General features: G+C 36.0%; 3 protein-coding genes across 10 annotated transcripts in view; 2 read left to right on the top strand and 1 right to left on the bottom strand.

The window, feature by feature from the left end:
• LOC137295072 (neurexin 1-like) overlaps positions 1-12789 on the top strand; it is a 168183-nt gene extending 155394 nt beyond the window's left edge. For 7 of the 8 annotated variants that reach the window (XM_067826351.1, XM_067826347.1, XM_067826348.1 and 4 more), the window contains 3 exons: positions 2578-2656; positions 7110-7288; positions 9028-12789. In XM_067826351.1, coding sequence (XP_067682452.1) covers positions 2578-2656; positions 7110-7288; positions 9028-9451 — 682 coding nt within the window. In that variant the 3' untranslated portion in view covers positions 9452-12789. The remainder of the gene's footprint in view (positions 1-2577; positions 2657-7109; positions 7289-9027) is intronic. The other variant, XM_067826346.1, reaches the window with a different exon arrangement.
• LOC137294216 (uncharacterized) lies at positions 3049-5668 on the top strand. Its single transcript, XM_067825212.1, has 2 exons — positions 3049-3099; positions 4854-5668. The coding sequence occupies exons 1-2, from the start codon at positions 3049-3051 to the stop codon at positions 5589-5591; spliced, it is 789 nt and encodes a 262-aa protein (XP_067681313.1). The 3' UTR covers positions 5592-5668.
• A 2191-nt stretch (positions 12790-14980) lies between the features above and the next one.
• Positions 14981-21525, bottom strand: LOC137293819 (centriolar and ciliogenesis-associated protein HYSL1-like). Its single transcript, XM_067824576.1, has 10 exons — positions 21349-21525; positions 20936-21050; positions 20218-20322; positions 19459-19547; positions 18684-18835; positions 18175-18230; positions 17763-17860; positions 17483-17525; positions 16514-16692; positions 14981-16013 (listed from the first exon to the last, which is right to left on the bottom strand). Exons 2-10 carry the CDS (start codon positions 21039-21041, stop codon positions 15879-15881), a joined length of 963 nt encoding a protein of 320 aa, XP_067680677.1. The 5' UTR covers positions 21042-21050; positions 21349-21525; the 3' UTR covers positions 14981-15878.
• Positions 21526-26488: the final 4963 nt, after the last annotated feature.

Here is a 26488-nt window from a genome sequence, read left to right as displayed (position 1 = left end):
TAATATTGCTTGTGAGAATGGCATAGTGAATTACATCTGTGTGTCTGTAATATCTATTCCACTGCTGAAAGTGAAACCTTTTATGTTCTAGATCATGTAGTATCAGTTATTGTTTTTTACCTAATTTCATGTGCAGATATTAGTGACAAGAACCATTGTGGTCATCAAAGATTTTCATGTTTCCAAATATTTTGATGAATTTGTTTGGGAAGACTGAAATTGCATAAGAAAAATCATGTCTCATTTAGGCACTCAAAATACATTCAGTGATATTTGGGGGAAAACACATTTTAGAATGATTAATATCCTCACTGTGTGTGTGCTGGATTCCTGTATTGATACCAAGGAAATACCCCTCTCTTTCCACTGTCATCACTGATACAGGAAAACCCTTAGTTTGTGTGCATTTCAGATTCTCCAATGCAAACTGTCAGTCTTTAGAATTTTCATGCCTTTGTATCGGTATATGAGCCACACCAGGACCTTCAATATAGATATCATATCGTCTGGTTTGAATCGATTTCCTCAGTATCATTCAACTATATTGTGCCTTGGCCATGTCTTGGAAGGCTATTTGGGCAAAGATTCAATATTACGATCATTGCAAACTCGAGATTTCCTCAATTTATCATGTCCTCAATTCTCAGGGTATTGGAAATGGGTTTGATGCCACACAACTAAATAAGAGAAAAGGGAATAGATTTTGAAATTGTCTGAATAGAGATATGAGGACCATTTGGGGTTGAGATTTTGCAGAAGTATGAAATGGTTTTATACAGTCTTGCAGTGTACATCTCTATTCAGCTGACTGATGTCAGAGTTTGTAGTTGATGTCCATAGTACTAAGCACCTCATAAACAAATACAAAGAAGCAAATACATACACTGTTTACTCATGTCTTTGATATATTCTGTGCATACATATGTTTATTATACTCTGCCACAAATGGAAGGTGAATAGAGGTTTTTAATCTGTCTGTCCATCCATCCAAGATGATGGGGACAAATTTTCTCCGAAAAAACCATTATGGATAGAGGAACCAAATTTGGTATGTATTTTCAGGACACAAATATCTTGAGGGATTTAGAAAATGGAAACCATGTTACTATTTGTTACAGAGTTATGGCCCTTGCCATGTATTCCTTGACTTAGTGCATGGTATCCACAATAGGAACATATTTTCTGAGAAACCTTATAGATATGTGGACATAAATGTTGTGATGGAGTTTGAAAACAAGAGCTAAATAGGAACAGAACTTTGTGGTCGGGGTTATTGTTAACCATGTCTCCATGTTAAAGCTGTGTTCGTGTAGACTGAGTTGACGCACATGTGACGTTTTGGGGATCTACGGTAATACTTTAAGTTAATCAAGGTTTGACACAAACTCACAATAATGACCAAATATGGAATACAAAAGACTTAAGTTTTTGTTGGAGACAATTGTAAATTTAAACCATCAAAGCACTGTGTTTGTACAGATGTCATTCATGGTGTTTAAAAATAATTATAAAAATTGACATTTATTAGCACTTATGTTTCTCTTTGCAAACAACTAGTGTATATGATCTATTTTCCCATAATCATTTATGCACAGTTACACAACAATAGGCTGAGATTGTGTTTGACACTTTTTAACAAAAAGAATACTAATCAAAGAAATATGCTTGTTGCTGCTGCTGTCAACCACAGATGCCCAGACCATATTTGATGATTCACAAGCCTATCTGAAATACCTGAAATATTGCTGATTGTGGTAGAATTCACTTCATTATGGGTCAAAGGTCACCTCATTCAGGACAGGAGGCAGCTCAGTCTCCCGAAAACTCTTTCAAAACTTGTACTTGCTAGTTGGATGTCCATTTGACAGTTGTGTAATGATGTGCTGATTTCAGATTGTCATTCAGACATTTGTTTCCCATGTACAGTAGGACCAAGTAATTTCAAATTTTGTCTGAGTTACTGACCCATATCGATAATTAACTGCTACCAGTAACCAACAATGATTTTTGGGTTTTTTTATGCCAAAAATTATTAAAACAGAACAGAGTGAAATCAGTTAATTATGTTTGTTTTTGACTCCCCACTTTCAACATAGAACAGTCCATTGACAACAGGTTTAATGTTTTACATTTATTCTTTATCAATGTCAGATTGGTTCGTGATATGGAAACCCTTGTATATTGCTTACTACACCATAAACGTGTGTGTGAGTGTCTTCCAATTGTGATGATATGGTTGTGTGAAAAAAGGGGAGATTTACTGTCTCACCTTCATCACCTGTGTCACATGCAAAGGCAAGGTAATGGTGGCAGACATATTGAAGTGGTTTAATATACTGAAGGAAAAAATAAAGGATCACATGGAAGCACAAGTGTTCCCTTTCTTAACCAAGTCTCCACATATGTTATGGGATATAAAGATTGCGAAGAAGCTTTTGAAAAAAAGGAACACCTGTCCTTTCATGTGACCCCTTTTCTTTTTCCTTCAGTATATATGTTCTTTGAATTTTATAATATGCATATGGATGTATGCAAATCACACTGATTTAACAGTATGGAAACATATTTTTCATTCAGCAGAAGGAAGTCTCAGAAGAATAAAAAAGGGAACACAATACCAGACGAGTCGGAAATGCAATCAACTATGGGGTTCAGGGTAAGTGCAGTAGAAATCCATGGCCATCTCCAGTAGTGAATTATTGATGCAACATGTTGTCTTAGGTAGGTAGCTCTTTCTAAAGAAGTTGCCATTCTCGCATTATCATTTTGATTGTGAAATATTCATAAGCATTGTGATTCAGAGACTCAGTGTCAACCTGTACTGGCAGCAGCAGTGGGGTAGTCTAATTGTGGACTGTCCTACCACATACACAAGCTGGAGGCTTGTCCTTACCTTGTACTTGGCGCCTGTTGACGATACATCAACAAGCTTTGTGTGTCTCACTCAGAGTGGACTCTTCTAATTGCCGATTTAGCTCAAAAGAGAGCTTTTGGAAATTCCTACAGTTCCCTGGCAGTACACTAGCCTATCAGGACTGAGAGATCACGATGTTGAAACCTTCTTCTCCTATCATCATTTGCCTTATCATGTGTATCAAGGTAATGTTGCCAATGTTTGTGTCTTCCACACTGAATGGCCTAGGTTCAGATTTCGTTTCACTGTAGCCATATGTATCTGTTATATTTTTCAATTTCGTGTTCATTTCACATAACTGCAAGTTCTGTGATGGAAAGACTACCATGACATAGATCACAGGGAGGAGGCGGAAAAATCAATACGTGTGTAGCATTTCAAACAGTCTTCGTTTCAGGAAGGGATTTCTTGCCCAATATTGTTTTAACTGTTGTCCACTGATGGAATTAATGACGTTATAACCTCTAGTGGTTGTCTAGAGTTAATTCCTAAAGAGTGCAATTGCAGACGTGAATTGTGTAGCAGTTGTTCGACCATCAAACCTTCCTAGCATCAGGCCATGGTGTGATGATCCATTGATCACAGTTATATTTGTTCGTATTTGTTGTTGTTACATGTTAGTCTTTGTGGAATAATTCATCATTGAATTGAACACTTGTTATTGTTATGAACTGTAATTATTTCCATTTGCTAAAACTAATCAATATAATCCATTAATAGTTCTGTTAACTTCACTTAATTCAGATATTAAAAAAAAAGACAAAAATAATTACACCAGGAGGTGGTGTGTTGAATGGCTTAACATTTTCTTTAAGAAAATCACTGAATGATGTATCAGTAATTTAATAACTTTTCTTTCAAGATTGAGCTGGGATGCTCTAGTTTGATCATTTATGGCTAATTGGTTGTAGCTTAAAACAGAATAGTGGAGCTACATTAAATAATCATGTAACATAATCTTGTTATGCTGGTAAGCCAATAGTTTAGTAAGGACATTCTACACTAATGAACGTATTGAGAATGTTTACCAGATCTCCAGTCAGGCAGTTTGCTGATTACATGTACTGTATTTAATGTAGAAAAGCCACAACATGCTTTTGTGTTTAAACCCAAACCAAGTTACATGTTTGTATTGCAATTCAAAAAAAAGAAATAGGATAAGATTTTTTATGCAGTATCGGTTAAGACTTAATTGTTTGTGAAATATTATGAATCAAATATCATTTCAGTGAAGACATGTTAGGTCTGGAAGAAAAATGTCTGCTACTTTCTTTGATTAATTTTAAACCTTTCCATTAAAACTGTTTTTACCATATGTTGAGACCTTCTACAGAGGGCCATTAACAGTCATTCTTCACCTTTTTGTGAAACTGCTGCTGTAACAGTTTGATCAGAGCAAGTCATACAGGGAGTAAGGTAGAGCAAATGAAATGAATTATTGATCTGTGTTGCTATAAATGGAAGATATTTCTTGATGAAGTTACGAGCAGGAAAGAATGTCATTCCTTCCTTAGCTGGTGAAGTATTGTTGTAAAGGACTTCTTACATTCTGTAGATTTAGAAGTACAATAATACCTTGGCAGAGCCTCTAATGAATCAATAATATTTGCAGACATATATGAATTAATATCTGATGAATATCAAATCAAACTATTGGAACTGTAACATTGCAATATACCAATGTGACAAAACTACTTACATATTACAAGAGACCTCTGTCAAAATTGGAACTGACTGCAGAATTCTGATTATATCATTGATATGTGTTTAGAAATTATTAGATATTAGGGAAAGTAATCAAATCTTCACAAGGAGTTCAAATAATATTGAATTTCATAAAGGTTTTTGGGTCTGTAGAAAAGGAAAAAAATTTAAATCTATAATAATGAGCATGATATTAAGCTTAAGCTAATATGAACTTCATTGCATCAATTTCAAGCTAACTGAAAATGGTGAACCATGGACCAAGTATTCACAAGTCACCATACCTCCATCAAGTAATGTGAAAGCATATCAGAAACGATCCATTATAGACAATGGTGAAATTGTCAGCAACAACAGACTTCGACATTCACATAGAAAACATAGGCATAGAGACAGGAACTTGTCCAGTAGACAGTTTCGGATGCTTGTATTGGGAGACAGGGATCCAGATGACAATTCCGTGAAAAAGGCCTGGGAAGTGGGAAAGTCACGGAATCAAAGAACCCATGGACGAAAGGGTACAACCCCTGACTGGCGTCAACGGGAACAGATTGCATCTAATATTCCTGAAAGAGTCTTATCAGAAGAAGGAACCTGCCATTTTGAAGCCGGGGGAAGTTTTGTGGACATGGAAGGTCATCGTTTTCAGGAAGGAAGTGGCAGTGACACGCCTGAGATTGACGCAGAGGATTACTCAGATTATGATACAAGTACAGAAATCATTACAACATTATTAATGTCAGACCCACCATCAACAACTCACAAAGAACCAGAGGAGGAACCTGAGACTTCTAGTGTTACCAAAGTTTTGGTATTCAAGTCCAAAGACAACGAAGTCCAAACACCATTATCAAAGAACCGAACTGAAGACACATCTCGCCACTTTGTTTGGACAAACAGAATGGCTGGGCTGTTGAGTACAATTGGACCCACATCATCTTTTATGGTATTTTATCTTCATATCTGGGCATGAATTGGAGATTGAAGATGTTTTCTGGTATATAGAGTCTTTAGTTAGTATTTGGTCTTCAAATATTGGCCATTTTTGTATATGACAATTATCTTAAATGTTTTACATTATATTTGACATTTCATTTATAATATTCTTCCATCTTTTATTAATTCAAATGGATGGAAGGGGACTGTATATATTGGCTTTGTGTATATGTAACTTGGCAAGAAAGCATGTAGGTGTACAAAATGTTCACCTTTAGAACGCTAATAAAAATTATTCATGATATTCAGGAACAGTAAATGTAAAAGTTATGGAAGGAATTAATTATTGACATTTAAAATAAGTTTTAAGTCTGTTCTGTGTGGTATGCATCTTGCAGGCTAAAGGTTAAGATGTAGTCTTTTTGTGGCTTTAGCTGCTTCGTTTTGTGAATTGATGCATGTGCAAAGCTGCAGAGTGATACTCATTTATTTACATTTTGAAACATTTTATGTATATGTATATCAATCTCAGTTTTCCAAAGACAGTGTCTTGTATACATGTTTATGAAAATGTATCAATTTGATTTTTATGAGCTATGTTTAAGCAGTCATGAAGCATTTTTCAATATATTATTCTAAGATATTTTATGGAAATATCTAAGAGGAGATACAATGGTATCAGTATGAACTGGACATTCTCATTTCATACAGTTTGTCAGTAATTCTGAAAAGAAGTTTGAGTTCTGAACTGCAAGCCATAATCTTGTTCTGTGAAATTGGAAATTAAGACAAACAGGTGTTCATCCATACCAGCATTATTACTTAAGATTTTTAAAAATTATTGCACATCTATCAGTACGGCACTGTATTTATCGCAAAATATTATCCTCTAAATATTTAAGATCTTGAAAGTCTGAAAAGTCTGTATTCGTTTGAAATGAGTATGCCAATAGATTTTGCAATGTAACCATGGTAACAGCAGTAAATATATTCATATACATATGAATGTACATTGTGGCACAATATTGGCATGCTAGTGTAATATGCATCTTCAAATAAACTTTTTTCAATTCTTAGTGTGTTAGTTTTCTTTCAGTCTGTGTACTATTTATTCATGGTTGGTGCTCTAGAACCTTTACTGTGAGTGTCTATGGTCTTGTCTTCATGGCACCTTATTTGAATACATGCACCATATGTGAATCAATAGTCATGTTCACTTACTAACTATTGAATATATTTGTCTTACAGATCAGAGATTCTATACAAAATAGGATTTCTATAGTAAAGTAAAATGAGAAAACTGACAAATCGATATACCTATCTGTGGTCAGTGATGGAAAGAAATTATGCTAGTAATATTTTTGGAATTTGTTATTAACATATATACGTATAAGAAGTATGCTTTATATGATATAAATGCAGACCAAGGAAGTTAGCTGATCAAATTATTAATGATATGCTTACAGCAGACATATGGAACAATTATGATTTCTGCACAAGTGATGACCATTTGACTTCCATTCATTTAGATGTTCCCATTTGTTTTGTTCTACAGCAAACAACACCAAAGCTTGGAGTGACAGATGACATAATATTTTCTGGATCGGGACCAGGGTGCCACAGTGATGATGAAGATGATTGCACCTCAGTTGGCTCTGGCACAGAAGACGACATCATCACTCCAACTATCATCATCAAAACTACACCGGCACCACCAACAACCACTACGAAAAAGTAAGGTTTTCTCCGTTACTTACCACCAACTGAATCTGGAAGTATGACTTCTAGTCCATCAAATATGTGTATAATTTTGTGAATAAATACAGCTGTGTCATTCAAAGTTCAATGGGCATCGGGTATTTGAATACATACCCCCGAATTACAACCTGATTCTACTTTGCTGATGCATCGACGCTAACTCCGGCAATCACAACTGAGACACATCATATATTGTGAAACATTGATGATTGTTTAAGTGTGAGCCTCAGCTTGTTCTGAAAGAGCCCACTCTTAAAAATGAAAGTGTGAGTTGTGTTAAACACACGTACACACACACATACACACTAGAGTTGTGACAGTATATCATAGTATCGATAGTCATGATACTTTATCAGACGATAAATATATCGATTCTTTTTTTCGTGTGGTAATGCATATTGTTGACCTTAAAATTGTTAATTGATGTTTATGTCAAAATTTACACTGTTACTTGGTAAAAAATATATGCTTTAAAAGAAAATGACTAAAGATAGCATATGGTGATGTGCATCAAATCGAATCGAATCTTATCGTTCCAAGATACTGCAGTATGTACGGTATTGTGAATTTTCTGTATTGTCACACCTGTAATACACACACAATCCCAGATGGGGTTTAAGTTTGTTAAAGAAATGTTTAGTGAAAAACAGTTATTAATATTTCATAGTGTGTTGGCATTCATATTACATAAAAATACCTGTAGCTATATAAGGGGTTGGAGTGGGGAATGTGTGGTCATTTGGTAGTGATTGCCAGGGTCAGTTTCAAATTGCACAGACCTTTGGGATCAGGATGCCATTAACAAAACAAATATAATCACATCTACGCAGAGGATACCTTCATCTATGTGGGAGATGCTTTTATTTTCATATAAGACAATACATGTACAATCTATGTAGGAGAGTGTATAATCAGATTACTGATTTTGGCAAGCAAATTGTCTTGAGTAATTGACAAAAGTACAGTGTCTGTTTGTTTTTGTGTAACTTCTGGCTAAATTAATGACCAGTTTAAGGGATAAATTTATATATGTCGACTTCTGTAGTATGAGAATCATGATGTTTCAGAGTATCTTCTTACTCTTTCACCATATGTTGACATCCATAAATTTCTCCTTTATGTACATCACGTCTAAATGCCATCCATCGACCATGACCAATTTGTTTGAATTTCAGATTGGTTTGTCATTGAGGTATTATGTGAGCTTTGTATAAAAAAATCTTCACTTTAATGCTTCTCAGTTCTGTTATATGAGTCTCTGTTTTACAGTTACAGATAGTTTGACATTTGAAATTATTTCTGTAGGTTGTGAAAAATAGAAAAGGACAAACATCTAAATAGATCTTTGATTGTGAAGGCAACATCAATCGTTTGCATAAACTATATCCAGCTATAGTCACAAGACAATATCACAGACTGAATTATAATATCTATGTGTAGAAGTCAATATTAGCTACTAGTATGTAGATATAAGTTCTTAATCAAAGATGTAGGCATCAACTTTGTAGATAAAAGAATTTTCAAAAAATCTTTTTTAAATGTCAGCATCATTTATGTGGGTGGTAACAAGTTATAGACTGTGGCTGTCATGTTGCATTAATAATGTCTATTTTGTGTAGACGTCTAGAATATATGGAAATCCATTGGAATCACTGAATACTGAAAACCCTTGATTGATATATCATTAATGGAGATGCACTTGCCTTCCTCTTCAGACCATCTTGGAAAACACCATGTGCTGGGTCCGAATGTCCAAGACCACGGACAGAAGAGGTTATGAGTTCAACATCCAACCGTGGAACAAGCCTGGACCCTAAAGGTGGTGATGGTAGCAACACAGCCCTTAGTCCAACAGGGGAGACAAGTGGGGGCTCAGTTGCCAACAATGGAGGTGGTACTCCTGTCAACATAGGCCTCATCATTGGAATAGCAGCAGGAGTTCTGGTTGCTATTCTTATATTAATATTTGCACTGTACAAATTTCGGAGTCGAGATGAAGGAACATACAAAGTGGATGAAAGTCAGAACTTTTCCTATCTGGAATCTAAAAAGCAACAAGGCAATGGTGCTTTGTTAGGTAAAGGGGAAGAGACTGGCAAAAGAGGGAAGAAGAAGGATGTAAAAGAATGGTATGTCTGAGAGGAGAATCAGTCCCAGTTCCTTGCCATCATTCTTGGAGTGTTAAAGAATGTCATAAGTTGTGATAAGAAGGATGATGTCATAAAAATGGCTTGTCCCAGTTTTATCAGACTGTACTTATATTGATAGTAAAGTCGTTCAAGGAATGATTGACTGTTGGTTGACGAGTTCTCTCCTCATGCAAAACTAACAATTTGTAAGACAGGAACTTCATCTACAAATTGTTTGAGATACTCAGATTTGTAGTCATGAAGATTGCTTCTTGGAGAAAATTGAAGGAAACAGTGCGATTAATTCAGTTATGATTGCAGCTAATGGAACAGAAAAGCTCCTTTGCAAAAACTGACCATAATCTGATGTATCATTATGTGGGCATACATGATCATACTACTTACAAGATACAGATAATTGCTCACATGTATATCAAAGTGCATTGCTTGTGAATAGAAATGAAGGTGGACATGTTCAGTGTTGAACGAAGAACTGATGTGCATGACTGGTGAGAGGACTCGACTGGCAAGTTTAGGGAGCAGTTCTCTCCCTTGTTGTATCCTGACCATTTCCTCCATGCCACACATGTTGATTGCAAATGTGATCTGAAAAATGAGTGAACGCGGTGCTGAGGTCTTGACCTTCAGGTCTTACTCATGACCTATCCTTGTAGACTCGTTGACTAATCCAAATCTGCTGTGAGGTGCATCAGTGTACTTGAGAGATTTATGAAAATTTATCTACCTTAATTTGATTATTGTGAAAACACTCTTGGTTGTTACATTGAAAAAAATATTAAAATCTCTCTTGCTATATTGTCTTGTCACTGCGTTAAAGTGTTATACTAGTTTTGATTTACCAAATCAGTTGTTCTGTTAACTATCAAGTATAACAGCATTAAGTTCTGTTATAACATTAGGAATCTAATTTTACTACTATACGATACGTTTTGTCTGTAGTTGTAACAACCTTGAGGTGTTTTGCTATAATCTATTCTCAGGTACTCTCAAGGAAATATTCATATTAACAAAGGATGCAAATACATTTTGCATTATAGATATTCCATAACACCTTATAGGCAAGAATATTGACTATTGCACTTACCGAATTAACAAGTTTTGTTGAATTTTGTTTTTGTTTGATGTTAGTGGTTGATACTATGTGTACTCAGAACATACATAAAGTGCTCTTGAGTTGAGTTAGATTTTCTGTCTTGATGACAGAACACTGATTACAAGAACAAATGATAACACTATTGGCTGAACCTTCAAATGTCAAATTATTCTTTTGTTTCAACTAAATCAAAATATTTGTTTAATATTATTTTCTACATACTTTTTATATGATCAGTGCTTTAATTTCCTTTTGTTTTATGCATTTACATAATTTTATTCCATGACTTACTGACATTTTAGATACTACTTTCTAAACAAACAAGTATAATGCATTCTAAACAACCAAGTGAAGGCTGTTTTGTTCTGTCTCCTTATTAGTATGTTAAGTATTGGGTCCTTGTTCAAATCATCAAAAGAATGATTGCACAGTTACCACAGACATGGATCTACGTTACATTTTGAGCAAGCAATATTGTAGGTTCAGCAAGTTAAGAATGTTATTGTAGAAGTCTTATTTCCGCAGACTACTAGTATAAATCAGACGATCATCTAATTGCTTTATGAAATAATTGAAACAGTTCAAGATATGAACACATTTTGTTGTGTTATTACAGTAATACAAACCTTGCATAATTTTTGTTGTGAGAGCTTTAAAAAGTTGTGGATTTATTTTCATAATGTGTACCCAATCATTTATGCTTGAGTGATACTGAACAATATTCCATTTTTCTGACAAAACAATGCATTCCAAAATGATATTAGTCTTTTGATAGGGAATATGTCTAAATATTTCTGATATTGTTTCCATGTTTTCCAAAGAATTTAAATGAACGATATGATACAGTGTTTGATATTTTTAACCACCTTTATGATTATTTTAACAATTTATTCATTCTTTGTCAGGTATTTTACAAGACACATACAGTGACTGATTATTTTTGGTTGTTATTGATGCAAAAACTAAATTTGAACACCACATTTCAGACAAATCAACAATATATTTTCAGGATTTAGTATCAATTAATAATATCAAATTTCAATAAGTTCTTTAAAATGTTTGTAACTAGTTGTGATTTTACAGTGATGAATGCGCCATTCAAAACTGACTGTTTAACAGTATTTGTAAATATGAATATCACAGTTTTTGTCCTTTCATAAACCTCTTTGTCTGATTCCAGTTGTTCCACATTATGTTAGCAGAATGATCTGTAAAATAAAAGCATGTGAACATTGTAGATATGTATGTTTTTTGAAGATGTGAATGTGTTCATGTGCTTTCTCGTCTTCATTGTTGCAGCTGTATGCTTGTATAATACAAGTCACTGTTAGATATTTGAGTGTATGAAAGCTGGAACAGTCTCCATGTCCTCTCAAAGCTATATCTATTTCCTAGTTATTATCTTTGGCTTCGTAAGACTAAATAAAACTAGTCATTTGTAGTTAGGATTATTTCAATTTAATGCCTTGTAATGTCATTGTTAAAAAATACTTTACTAAGTATTGCTAAAACACTTTCTGCAGGTATATAGGGACATCCTATATTATACTGACTTTTAAAATTTCCACAACTGATTTCTATGTATGTCTTTTACTACATGATGTGTGTCCTGATTTCACAGAGGATTGACTTAATACCGGTATATCATATATCATGGAATATCTGCTAACATTCACCTGTTATTGGTTGTATTCATAAAACTATGATATATGAGCATGGTATATAGTCATGGTTCTCAGACTGCAGTTATACCATTGGTACACCCCTTCATGACAGCATTGCATTTCTGTTTTGACAATTAGGCATCAAATTTCTTTCTTGGTAGCACTCTTCACTCTTTCAAGAGAGACTGTCTGTCTGAACTAATATTTATAAAACCTGATAATTAGGAATCTCCATAAATGGGACTAACAGTCAACATTGTATACATGGCGATAATGAGCGGGTCAGATTGACAACTTGTATCAAACATCAAGGCAATGAAGTGATTATATTAATTGTGGTAGATAAAAAGAACGCTTGTGAAATAACATTTATAGTACAATAACAAAACCTTTGTATTACTGGTAAAGTCAATAGGCATCTAAACTGAAATACATCTAGCCAGATTACATTTAAATGACAAAAATTGTGTACAGTGTCAGTTCTCAATGTATCTAGAACATTTTACATTGTATATTGTGTTTTGTATTATACATATACAGTTGAAATAAACGTTTTTGTAAATAAGCAACCCTGCATGCATTATTGTTTTTGTATAGGGCAGTGGGATTGCTGCTTTATGTGACGTCTTCAGCTTATGAGAAGGCCAGTTCAGAACAAATGTTGGAAATATTCCAAGTTATATGCCTTATGTATGGGTTAATGTACAGACTAGTGAGGAAGTGATTGCTATTAATCCACAAGGTAAATTTGATAAGGAGACAGTAGACGAGAATGGCGCATTGACGTCAAATGTGTGATGTCATGCAAAAAGTGTACGTTATCACCCAACATAGTACTGTCTGGGTTCATGATCTTTTAGCAAAGTATCTTTGAATTATGAATTATGAATACATATTCTTTTTGGTTCATGTTCTCTGTGTATAAGTTACATCCGTGATGTGATTGCTGGAGGTGCTGCAGAAATTTGCATGTGATTAAGGCGATATCTGCTTGTGATGTTTGATGTAAGCATGTCATTGCAGAGAAACTGGTGTTTATGACAGAAAGAAACTTGCCAGAATCCATTATTTCCAGTGGAAAGGTATTAAAGTTAGAGCCAAACATTGCTTGTGATTTGTTTCCACACGACACAAAATTTGAAGGGAGTTTCTGTTAAATATACCCAACAATGACCTAGCCTCCCCATAAGGGAATGACTAAGTACAATTCATGTATCATACAAGAGCCATGTTGTTACACCAGAGTGGTAAACATTTAAGACCCGGCGACCTTAACGTTTTCTGTCCACATTATTGTTATGTTATTATAGGATATTTGCAAGGTGCACTTATTCGCACAGCTAGTGCTTGCTCAAGGTGGTGGTATGTTTTCTCCTCAATCATTGGATGTCAGTCACAACTGTACAGGTGGCTGTCTGTTTTCAGCGCTTCATGATTTGTTTATATGCACATGGCAAAAGGTATTGCAACACCTATGATTTTAAACCCGAAAGGCATTAATATTGATACCATAATTATGTGCGCATGATTTTTTTGGCCTGTTTGGCACACCATACAATTATTTCAGATGTTCACATGCTATGATCAATACCTGCCATTAAGTAAATATAAACTTTATAAGTAAACTGTTCTGACGTAGTTCAAGTAGGTTCAATTCAGGAACTATATGCAGTGATAATACCACTGTCACAAACATAACAATACCATAAACCAGCAATAAGTGGTATCATGTAACAGTACTGATGCATATGTTTTCTGTAGGTTCTTTACTCACCACTGGACCAGATATGCCTTCTACATATTTTGATACACATATATGTCTCTCTCTGCAACACATATATGAATAGTAAGCAGAAACACGACATGTATTTTGTCATGAATGCATCAGCTTCCTTTACAAACATTAGATGAATGTGATCAAATGTTTTACATCTCTTTAACCTAAAATTAAGCAATATCATTGTCAGGGACACAATATTTGGCTTCACGCATTGTACCCATGTGGCGAATCTAACCGGATCTTTGGCGTGATGAGTGAACACTTTAATCACTAGGCTACACCAACATCCCTTAAAGATGAAGAGGGAAATGATGAGTAAGCGAGTTTTACTCAGCAATATTTCAGTCATATGGCGACAGTCTGTAAATAATCGAGGCTGCACCAGAGAATCCAGTCACCAACGGCATGAGCATTAATCTGCACAACTGGGAACCAATGAAATGGGTCAACCAAGTCAGCAAGCCTGACCACCCAATCAAATTAATCACCTCTTCCGACAAGTACAGTCGCCCTTTGTGGCAAACATTGGTTGCTGAAGACCTATTCTACCCCTGACCTTAATGGGTCAGGAAATGTTGAAGATTTGCAGCTGTCACTGTTCACTACTTGTCCCTTTTTCAACAGTTATGTCAGATTTTGCAAATAGACCTCCTGGCCTATGGGTGACAAGATGACAATCTGAACATTTTGTCATATTTTCCTGTTCTTCGAAGAGTTACATGACAAAGTTATCATATGCTCTGTGTTAATTTCAAATGGTTCTTCATTTATGACTAATGTAATTACATTTTGTTTGTGGTGACCCTATAACTTTTCCAGAATAAGTTTCCTGTCAGAATAAACTGTCCTAATCCAATTCCTCCTTTGCTGGAAACCCCACACTTTTAAAGGGGTTTGCTGAATTCTAGAAACCTACGAACTAAATCTTACTCTAGTGAGTGTCACTTATGGTTATTCCAACAAGAATCAACAAAATGAGAATTTATGCATTCATGGTATTTATTTTACATAAAAACACATAAGTAAGACAGCCTGTTCTATACAATTTCCAAAATGCAGACACCATATCATTAAAATATACATGGCACCACACACAACATCCAAACTTCCGATACTACTTACATTAAAAAACAGCTCATCTCATTAATGATTTAAATGATGCTCATGATGCAGAACTCTGAAAGTTAATGAGTATATCTAGATACTGTGTACAAATAGCAAACCACAGTCACAATCGACTAGTTAATATTTACATGATATATATATATATATCCAATACAAGATCACAGTTGGTTTGTGTAATGTCAGTCGTAACTAAAACAAGTCTGAAGTTTCTAAAAGCGTTTTCAGTAACAACATTTCAATTCAGTCATATATTTTTCTTGTCTTTTACTGTTTTGTAAAAACTTGAGCATTCGCAAAATTTATTGGTGCTCAAATGCATGTAATCGCCAAGTACATATCACGAATGAATACATATAAAACACTGAATTGTGAATTCCAAATACCATATAAAACGAAAAAATATAATCACTGGAGGTGTTAATGATATTATCCAAAGGCACTAAATGCAGTCATAATTTAGGTAGGAGAAAGAAGCCACATGGATCTATTCACTGAAAGAAAATGTCAATCAACTCAAATGCACTAAGCCGCACATGTATCTCCATGTACTGATTCTTATGAACGTGCATGTCGTATCACAAATTGCAATTTGCATATCATGAATCACAAATTACAAGTCATCTTCAACTTCTAAAAAATAAATTACAAATCTATTCTACGTAAATAGTCTAACATGTACAAATTCATGACTTGACACATTTCTTACAAATAGGTTGCAGCAAATATTCAGTCCACAGATAACTTCACTTCATAATTAATATTCATGAAAGAATCCACAAGCAGGCTTATTGCCATGGGCAAGATCCATCCTGATTTGCCATCGAAGGGTCTGTCTCTTCTTTTCTGTGGGCACCACATACTTATTGGCAACATACACTCTCTGAGGCCTCTGAAAAAATAAAGAAGAATTGTTAAATTTGCTTAATTACTGACATGCCCAATACATACACAATATCTTTCAGTTACGTCTTTAAAGATATAAAAATTGCTAAGCTTCATCAACCTATGTCCTCTGTCTCACAGAATATCCAATGAGACTATTAATTTTACCTCAGGTGCAACACTTCTTGGTCACATACATGAAAACACTGAAATAGGCAAGCACAAACTAACATGTATGTATTGTGTGTTGAAATATCTTACTCTGCATTAAAATATTTCCTAAAAAAACAATCTCAAAATGTTTGCAGAAATTACCATAATTCCATTTGTTAAGTTATAACCAACAATCATAACAGATCTCACAATACAGACTGTTATCCTCAATGGAGTATCAGGTCATAGCCAACAAACTAAAAGAGTATATGTAACTTTCTGCCGATATACCTTATACAAGCCGAGTCCATGAGGACATACATTTGACATACTGAATGATGTTGAAATACTGACCTTCTCAATTGTTTCATGCACCAGCATCTGTTCCCGTATGTTCCAACGAAGGCCTTTGTGCCCCTTCTCCCCAGGGGCCTTCTGTGTCTGCCAGGCTTGCTGGAACTGCTGGTATCGTGCCACCGGGTCTGACTTCCGGATATTGCGGGTGTGTGGATGATCAGCCGTTCGAAGGATCACTTGAAGTAAACATAACGATTATTACTCAGACCTTGTGAGTAAGCAGACAGGCAAAAGCAATCACAGGTTGCACAAGAAGACATGGTCATCAATATCTCCCTCCAATGTTTTGTTCCCACTTTTAAATTACAAGTATTCATAAGTTGTTAAATGAGAAAAGATGTTTGCCATGAGCATAGTGTGTGCTAAATCAAGATACGTATAACAAGGACCATAAGTCTGTAACAATTTGTAACATGGGTTCATTACTTCAATGTTAAATTAAGATTAAAATATCCCAAGAAACACACTGATTGCTTAAACCCTATAAGACTTCAATTTCAATATGAACTGACAGAGGAATGCAGTGTTTGGGTGTATCATCACAAACTCATTCCACATCATATTGAAAGAACACAAATTTGCCACTGAGGCTCGATATTCTGGATGTGCATGTGAGATTGTATGCTGGCTTGCCCAGCCATTATCTTCATGGACACAATGCTTGGGGTCCTTGATGCCAATTTCTAGGACAACATCACTATCCACATGGTGTGGCAAGCCTGATGCAATTCAGTGTGAAGACCTGCAGCACTTGAGAACCTCCTAGTTCGCCCCGATTATGATTCTTAGACTGCTGTCTGCACCATACCCATGTTTGTGGGTTTTAACAAGGCAGTAAATATCTGACACCTGCATCTCCATGGATTATTCTCCCAAATTAGGCTGAAGAACCATGCCATAAATACAGTGGTAATCAGTGGTAAACCTATCTCACAGGCTTTAAGAGATGTGTATTTTGACACTCACCAGAGGCAGGACGTGGATCATCAGGTGATAGTCTATATGGAGCCTACAGATAAAACAACAGAAAGAATAAGTTTTAAAAAACTGGAAATGGATGGACTTTTATCATGTTCATAAAGAGATCAATTACAAAAAGATTGAATTTGAATTAAAATTATCATGATATTTCAGCATTACTTGTACTTCCTACCTGGTCAACACAGCATATTCTGCAGATGAACAAGCTTGCAACATTTCATATAAAAGTAATTATGAAAGACAACCTATCTGCTGGGATACTCACATCTGCAGGAGCTGAATGTGGTCGTCGGATTAAGGCAATGTCATCTGAATCTCGTAAGGCTAGTCGCTGTAGCCGTTCATTGGCATCAATGATACTCCCTTCAAATACATAAAATTATTATTTATTTAGTCTGATAATGACAACTGATTTCACAAAATTGACCAAAGGGAGATAATCTCACGATGCTATAGCTAATTGACCAAAGGGAGATAACCTCACCACTCTATACAAACCACACTGCAAATGGTAGCAAATATACCATGAACTACAACATAGAAATCCATACATTTCCTCAGACTTCTATAATCAATATTAATGTTTCAAACAATGTTAATCAATTTATTTTAAAAATCATTCTCAAATTAAAATTCAATAAGCTGCAGACATGCACACAGAAACTGTCACGACATACCAGCATCACTTTCTGTCATGGATTCGTCAATAAACTTTGAGCCTTTGTCATTTTTCCTGCAAAATATATCAAAGAAACTGAGAAACCTCAGCTTGAACAGTCCAAGAAGCTGCTTCCAACCTGCCTTGTAAGTGAATCATACGCTGCTTCTAGACATTTTCCAGACTTAACTAGGCATCGTATCACCGAAAGCAACCATCTTTTATCAAAGAACATAAGTCTTGGTGGTGCAAAAAATTAATTCATGATTACTGAACTTTCGAACAATTTCTATTTGTTGACAATTATTCAATGCCCTTTCACCATTGTTCACTATCATGACTATGTACACAAGTTTTAAGCATCCATATTTGCCAAAGAAACCTAATTGCATCATGATTGTTCAGGTTAAGAAAGCTATACATACAGCACTATAACACTTGGGCCACAAACCTACATGATGTAAAGTATCTTACATGTTGATACACCTATGATTACTGTCAGGTTGAAAGTGTAATTAGCAAAGTCACCTTAATGTTTTCCTCTTCACCATCCTTCGTTCTGAGTCAGTCTCTGATACATCATCCCTGATCATGTCACCACGACCTTTTGTGGACTGAACAGTCACAGGCCTCTTCAAGACAGGCTCCACTCCATATTTATTCTCCTTTCCAATCCCTCTCTAAAATATTACAGTTGAATAGATTCATTTACACATAAAAACTAGACACCAACATTCCAATGGAAACATATATCAGGATGTTCATCAATAGTTTATTGACTGTTTTAGTTTCTTTTGGTAATGTATTGCTGTTATAGAGATTTCATTGCATCCAGCTTTATTTTGGCTTTATCACGGCCACATCACTAGTGACCACATACTTATGAGTGATCTCCCACAAATTCAGATAAAAATGTCATGCAATCAACTGAGTGACAATTGATGTCCATCTCATCCACTTTGAATCGTTTGATACATCTTACTAGAGGCATAAGTTACTGGAGTGATTGAGTTTAGTTTTATGTCGCACTCAGCAATATTTCCAGATATATGGTGGTGTTCTGTAAATAACGGTGTCTGGACAAGACAATCCAGTGATCAACAGCATAAGCATCGATCTGCGCAAGTGGGAACAGATGACGTGTCAACCAAGATCCCAATCCCGTTAGTTGCCTCTTACCACAAGCATAGTCGCCTTTTATGGCAAGCATGGGTTGTCCCACCATGTCCTTTTATAATACTTGCAAGTACTGTTAATAAGAAAATTTTCAAATTTTTAATTTTTATGATTTCAAAATACTAACATGTGTATACATGTGAGTTCTGTGATCAAGGTAACCCTGGTCAGAAACTTCCTCTAATGGGATTCTCTCTTGCCTCACACTTCCATGTGCTGAAAACAAACAAAAGAATAATTATGGTTGAAGTGATCACCCACGTATTCTTACACTTGGAGAATGTGTTAGTTCAGTTTGACAGTCTGACTTGCAAGAGTTCTGCTATTTCATGACATGAGCCCTGGATGCACAGCCACAAACTTACAAATATTTACCACTTTAGTAAAACCAAGATAATATCTCTGGTGACAATAACACAGCTAGAAATGTTCACCAGAACATATCAAACTTTAAACTCTTGACAGAGCACAAGCAAAAACATACAGACATCATCAGCAACATGATCAACAAGATCAACCAGCCAACCAAGTCCACGACAGTGCCGGTTAATTTGCCTTTTATCCATCAAACCTTGCAATGGGATCCAAAACAGTAGTCAAAGCAAATTCTTATTAAAGAATTTGTGATCCATTTGTGATGACTTGTCATGATTTTAGTTGGGACAAAAACATTATTTACAATTCGAGTGAGCAGGGCCTAGATTTTGCAAGTTCTGTTAGCATTAACATAGTTGTAAGTTAATGTATGGTACATATGACTAATTGACTATCTGAGCACTAAGAGAGTTTTGATCATCATGGCCCAGGTGAGGTTGCATGCATGGCAGTATTGTAATCTTTATCCAAGGTAACAAAATGTTTCTTTTGGTTATCATCGTCATGTTACCTGAAGACGCTGACGTGTCAACACCATCAGCACCTGGGTGTGATGAGCCACTGGTGTTGAAGGATGAGTTCTTGCTGCGCTCTTGTCGAATTAACCTTTGGAGGTCTGAAATATATATTATGGCAATAACTGGTAATATATAACAATTGATTGTTGCTGGATAAATATGGTTAAATGACATTTTTACAATTTATCAGCCTTAGGAACAATGATCTTTATTATAACCAATCCTTAGAAACATCTTCAAAATGTTTTGTATGATCATCACTTATAACAGTGAGAGCCAAAACAGAGCTCAAATCTGAGACACTAATATAGTAATTATGGAGTGTTTTACAAACAAGCAATAAACAGGTTGGCAAATCATCCCCACTTCCATAGAAATATTGTCAACATATCAATATGCAAATGTCATCTACAGATTTACAACATTTACATGGTGGTACACAATTATCTAAGTACCTGCTTATTTACAGTAATTATACACCACTGAACTAGCAAAAGCTTTTTGACTGATCTGAAGCAAATTCAATAATCCCATGCTGGTTCCTGCTGGTAAAGTTCCAATGTAGCTACTCTAATGCAACACATCTCTGTAGTTACCATAGAAAACTCTGTAACAGCAATATTTGATAAAAAGAAAATAATATTCCATGCATCGTTTGCACATCATACATTAATCTCAGACACATGTGAATGTGGCTAATGAATACCGTACCTTTCTTGAATTCACGTAATTTTTCTTCAGGGACATTTCTGTAACCTAGTCGTGCAAGTTCCTCTTGTATTTCCTCCTCCGAAAATTCAATGCTTTGAGAGTCCATAATTATCTACTGGAAATATATACAAGACACGTTGTCATTAACACTTTCTACTGCCTTTTCACGTTGAAACAAAGGGCCGAAAAAAGTAATACCTGCCTGCGTTATAGTCAAGCTAGTCTGCTCATTTATTTACCGATAATATAACACACATTCACGAACTGAATAATCCCACACTTGAACAGTACGAGCAAGTCCAAACATGATGCACCCTGTCTGCAACATGAACATACGGAGCTATTTACTGATCTCCTTTCTAAAAATAGAAACAGACAAATGAAAATCCTTCTTAAACACATAAATGAAGTACCTAGGGAGTCAAATAATGCAGGAAAAAGCTGAGGGATGTCTATATTTTGACGAAGAATTGCACCTATCACCACAGTTTAAGAGAAATTTGCCGCCATGTTGTAAACATCGCCGGGCAATGAAATACGACCACTGATTGGGTTATACGCTAACATATACACCAATAAAATTTCGTTTCACTCAAACTTGTTTACTAGGGGAGATAATTACCTCGCATTGGGTAAGAAAACCGCTAAATGTTTGTCGCGTCCTGTAACTCACCGACGCAATAATGTGGCAACATTACTGTCACGTGATACGGCTTGTTTAGACGAAGTTATGTTGATATAAATGAACATCATTTAACATCGGTACATGTTTATGCCCACCCAGTACAGGCAGGTGCGAAATAAAGCCATCTTTTGTGTTAGCCCGATTGGTTGCAAAGCTTTACATTTAGCTAATATTGGGAGCTTCGTCAACTTTAACAGCAAAAATCGTGTGTAAGCTCTGGCCTCTTTTGTAATGGTAACTACGCATCTGACATGCTATTTGAACGACATTGTCGTTAAAATCGTTCTTAAGTGATACTGTCTGTATACGAAATAACTATCCAACTAGTCCGTGGCTAGTATATTCAAATGGGAACAGTAAATATCCACTACAGTCACTGGTTCGACTGGCTTTTCGTTGGAGTATTTGGAAATATATAGCACTCTCTCCGACTTGTTAAGATATAATACACATTTAAATCATGCAATATTATGGCATTATAAAAGTGTTTATCACATTAGCAGGTTAATGATGAAACCCGTATCATACCGACAGTACTTTATTCTCATCTATTCATGTAATCGTTTGTATAGTTTCTGCACTCAGATTTCGGGCGGGTGAAGTATTTTTATGCGCTAGTACCTTTCAGGCATAGTTATCACGACTGGCTAGCAACATTTTGAAACTATTTCGTACACTGGACACGTACCTTTACTCGGTCGACAGTCTTGTCACATATTATTTTTCTTCAGATGAGACAAGCATTTCAAAATTGAAAGTAGGCGCAACATTCAGCGGAGGGAAAGGTCGTTAACCACCCATTAGCCAGTGAAGAGATCAATAATGATATTAGCACATGAAGGTCGGATATGATTCGTTTTGGTGATGAGTGAGTGAGTGAGTGAGTGAGTTGAGTTTTACGCCACTTTCAGCAATTAATATTCCAGCTATATGGCTGCGGTCTGTAAATAATCGAGTCTGCACCAGGCAATCCAGTAATCAATGAGCATTGATCTGCGCAACTGTGAACCGATGACATGTGTCAACCAAGTCAGCAAGCCTGACCACCCGATTCCGTCAGTCGTCCCTTACGACAATCATAGACACCTTTTATGGCAAAGCATGGGTTGCTGAAGGCCTATTCTACCCCGGATTTTCAAGCTACAGTTATACTACTGAGTCTATTTTTGTGCGGAATAGTACATGTGCATTATATATGTTGAAAGTACTATCAATGACGTCTGTGGGTCCTCATGGTCATCCTCCTGCAATCATCTCCATCATTCGATAGTCGATTGTAGTCGTTTCGGCTTTTTAAATTAAAAAAGAAAAGGTCAACGTTAAAATAATATATAGGGCCGTCTCCTATTCTCGCGGGTTTCCTATTCTCGCGGTAAACACATTTTCTGCCGAGATCGCTGATGCGTGGTACTTAGCGGGTGTTTACATCATTGACCGGTAACTAGGAAGTGGACCAAGTCTGTGAATTATCAAAATTTTGCAATGTAACAAATATTCGTGAGTTGTAACCAACTTGGAAAGATCGTAACTTCTTCCCGCCCTTTCCGATAAGATTCCCCGTCCTTACACCTAATAACGTTCCTTTCCCGTTATGCCGCGAGAATAGGAGACGCCTCAAAAACTCGGCGGCGGACGACCATATTTTTCATCGAGCTCAAGTGGGATAATACACCTGATGGATCAATCAGTTGATAGATGCACATGTTAGAGGGGGAATCTCTTCATTTAAAAACAACAAGCAAACATACGAAAAGAACTGTATGCATTATTTTTTTAGCCAATATCCGTAAGTACCTCGAGAATAGGAGGAGAATATTTCAACAGTCAATATTTCCTAAAGAAATGTCATTTGTAGCGAGTCCCGCTAACCTAATATCATTCGAAATCATGTTGATACACTTTAATGTTCATCTTTTTTCACCCAACACATTTCATGTCGGTTCATCCTGATTTGTGTTGGATACAAATGACTTGAAAAATTTCCCCGAAAAAATGGAATAATGTTGGTGATTACATCAGGTGTCATATTTCGTTTTCACGACAAAACGTCTTAACGCAAAACATTTAGACAAAAATACATTGTTGACGAGATGTCTTTAATGAACTAGTTGTAAGAGCTGTCACATTGTGTCTATAACTGTTTTATTCATGCCTGTCACTGACTGTTAGATGCTGGCATAATACATTGCAATGCCTAATGTTATACTGAAAACTCATCTCGAAGTGATTATAACATTATAAAGGATTCCGTTGCCAATGTCATCTGAAATGATCACTCTAGTGGCTACAACGATGTCCACATTAGTATTGAATATATCTCTGTTTATGTGTGGTAGAGGTCTGCGCCAAAGCTATCTGTTACTTTCGAAAGGTGTTGACATGACTGATTACATTCTCTACAAAAGACAGACGAGCTGAAAAATCAAAGTCACATGTCAAAAGTGCTCTAACTGGAAGTTCTCGTGCATGTTTGTTAATTGTACTTTTTGTCAACGGTAGCGAAAACGAGAGAAGGGAATATATGGGCATGATGTAAAACACGAGCCAACATTTCTCTTCCTCTTCCTAAATATTTTAAACGCCTAAGTGCATGGGTAATATCATATTATCAAGGACTGATTGACTGGTTTGTTAACGCCGCAATTTACAATATTTCGGCTATGTGCCGGCGGTCTGTAATTAATCGAATCTGGACCAGACAATCCAGTGATCATACAATGACATGTATCAACAAAGTCAGCGAGCCTAACCACCCTATCTGGTTTACGACAAGCATGGGTTCTGCAGACACATTACAACCCGGAACTTCACGGGTTTATGAATAAGGAACACGAGCTCTGTAATAGTTCGCTGACATGCCTCTTCAAGCGCTTAGTGGTAGCTAGTAGGTCCTACTGTCATCACATCAAAAAAACAAAACATCTAACCCTGAAAATAATCACATATTCCCATGTCATCTCCACTGTAATAGTCAACATGCCCAATTAACCAGAATAACTGTATGCAACGCTACGAGTTAAGACCCAAGTCGGAACCTAAATTTTAACTCAGAATCTGTCCGAAAGGAATCATCAGTCTTGGTGGCAGTAGCACATAGCCAACGCTGATGAAAGATCCGGATGTTGCGAACGTGGTTCTTGGTCGAGCAGTCTTCGCAAGATCTTGGGTGCAGTCGAGGTCTATATTATAAGTTGTTCACTAGTCACGAGGGTACATCCGCCCGTGGGCCCCTGAGGGACCAGTGAACAACGTATTTATCTTACCGAACACCTCAACGTTAATTTGGAACTGTTTGAAGCATAAGTATCGGATTGTACACTTCAGCCAACCTGTGAATCAAACGAAGTCAAAATTTTTTTTTTGGAATGAAAGCAAATCTCTTCGTAGCCATCGCTAGATTTTGCAGACGCCACTAAGAAAAAATAGAGTTTTCTCCCTTCCATCGATATTCATTCGCAAAACATTGGCAAAACACGGGTTTGTATCATGTTTTCAGATAGTCATGGACTGAGACTCTGCTTTTAGCAGAAAAATGTTCTGGGTGTGGAAAAGGTCTGTTTCAATTGCTTATTGAGGAGTGGTAACGGACGTAATGTGAAGTTCCATAGAAATTTGTACAAATATTTTGCAAGATTCAAGCAAATGTTTTACCACATCTCCATCTCAATTAACCACAATTCGTCAAACGTGGAATGTCTGGAATGTTGTAACCTTGATTAAACAAATTCTGAGCCAGCGTTGTAAGATACCCTTTGGGAAAAAACATATCTGCATGAACGAGAACACAACTGATTTCCATCGGGGGTAGGGGAAGTCTTCTACTGGTCCAAAAATCGTACCTCCACAAAGTGCTCTAATGCTATTAATGTTCAGAATTCTCAGTAAACTTCGGATAAGGCTAGTGCTATATCTAATAGCAATATCACATATTTTGACAGAACTGAAATACGTTCGTCAAAATATCAATAAAATCCCTCGGTCAGTTTGGAATCCACATGGTACTGTTGTCGTTTGTCTCAATTGATGTATTCTGTGAATTTACAATAGAATTTCAGTGCAATGCAAAATCCACTTTTGACTAATGTCAACAACAAATTTCGTTTGGCCTCAAGGGAAAGTCTCAGGAAAAGATAACTCAAAATCATTGAAATTAGACAGTAATTCCTCAGTTGTAGTACTCAGGAATATGGTTAAACTCAGGATTATGGTTAACCTTCGAGACAGGGATTATTTCTGTACTGATGTACTGATTTGTATCGTGCTTTGGAAACCAGTTAAGGAAAGAGAATGGATGTGTCATGACATTTCAGCTGATGACGATGGTTTTAGAAGGAAATGAAACGAATTGTGCTTCCTGGAATTTAAAGATATGTGTCACGGTTAGGGAAACTGATTTTTGTCAGAGAATTTAAAGTAAGATTAATTTTCTTGTAAGGATAATTCAAAATTAAAACCAGACAGTCCTTTCTGCTAGGTCAAACAACTGAAGGTACCAAGAACAAGTCGATATTATGGGCTACAGTTCCATCTAAAGTTGATTCTTTTGACAACAACAAGAGTTTTGTCTAGCTTTTCTAAACGGTTCCCGAAGAAGGGAGAACGCAAAAGCATGGTATTTTATGATTATGAATTTTTAATTTATTGAGACAGATAAATGGGGAAAATTAATTATTTTCAGTTATTGTCTCAATAACTGCTGTGTTGATGTATAAAATGTCACATGGCTGTCTTGAATTCCTTTGATACTTTCCAGAATAAACAAATATTTGTGATGCTGTTGAGTTTATTTAATAATGTTTTTATTTATGGCACTGTAACCTTCACAGCAAACTGGCGTCACCTCCGGTAGGCAGGAAAGACGAAAAGGC

The sequence above is a fragment of the Haliotis asinina genome, chromosome 8 (assembly GCF_037392515.1).
Source record: "Haliotis asinina isolate JCU_RB_2024 chromosome 8, JCU_Hal_asi_v2, whole genome shotgun sequence".
NCBI lineage: Eukaryota > Metazoa > Mollusca > Gastropoda > Lepetellida > Haliotidae > Haliotis > Haliotis asinina.
Note: the sequence above shows the minus strand (reverse complement) of the source record. Positions and strands in the feature narration are given on the sequence as shown.

Bases quoted from the DNA above. Each gene is read 5' to 3' on its own strand.
- LOC137294216 (XM_067825212.1), top strand. From the start codon at position 3,049: ATGTTGAAACCTTCTTCTCCTATCATCATTTGCCTTATCATGTGTATC. The intron at 3,100-4,853 runs GTAATGTTGCCA...ATCAATTTCAAG, and splicing joins GCCTTATCATGTGTATCAAG to CTAACTGAAAATGGTGAACC.
- LOC137293819 (XM_067824576.1), bottom strand. From the start codon at position 21,041: ATGGACTCTCAAAGCATTGAATTTTCGGAGGAGGAAATACAAGAGGAA. The intron at 20,323-20,935 runs GTACGGTATTCA...TATATATTTCAG, and splicing joins ATTACGTGAATTCAAGAAAG to ACCTCCAAAGGTTAATTCGA. The intron at 17,861-18,174 runs GTATGTCGTGAC...ATGTATTTGAAG, and splicing joins CATGACAGAAAGTGATGCTG to GGAGTATCATTGATGCCAAT.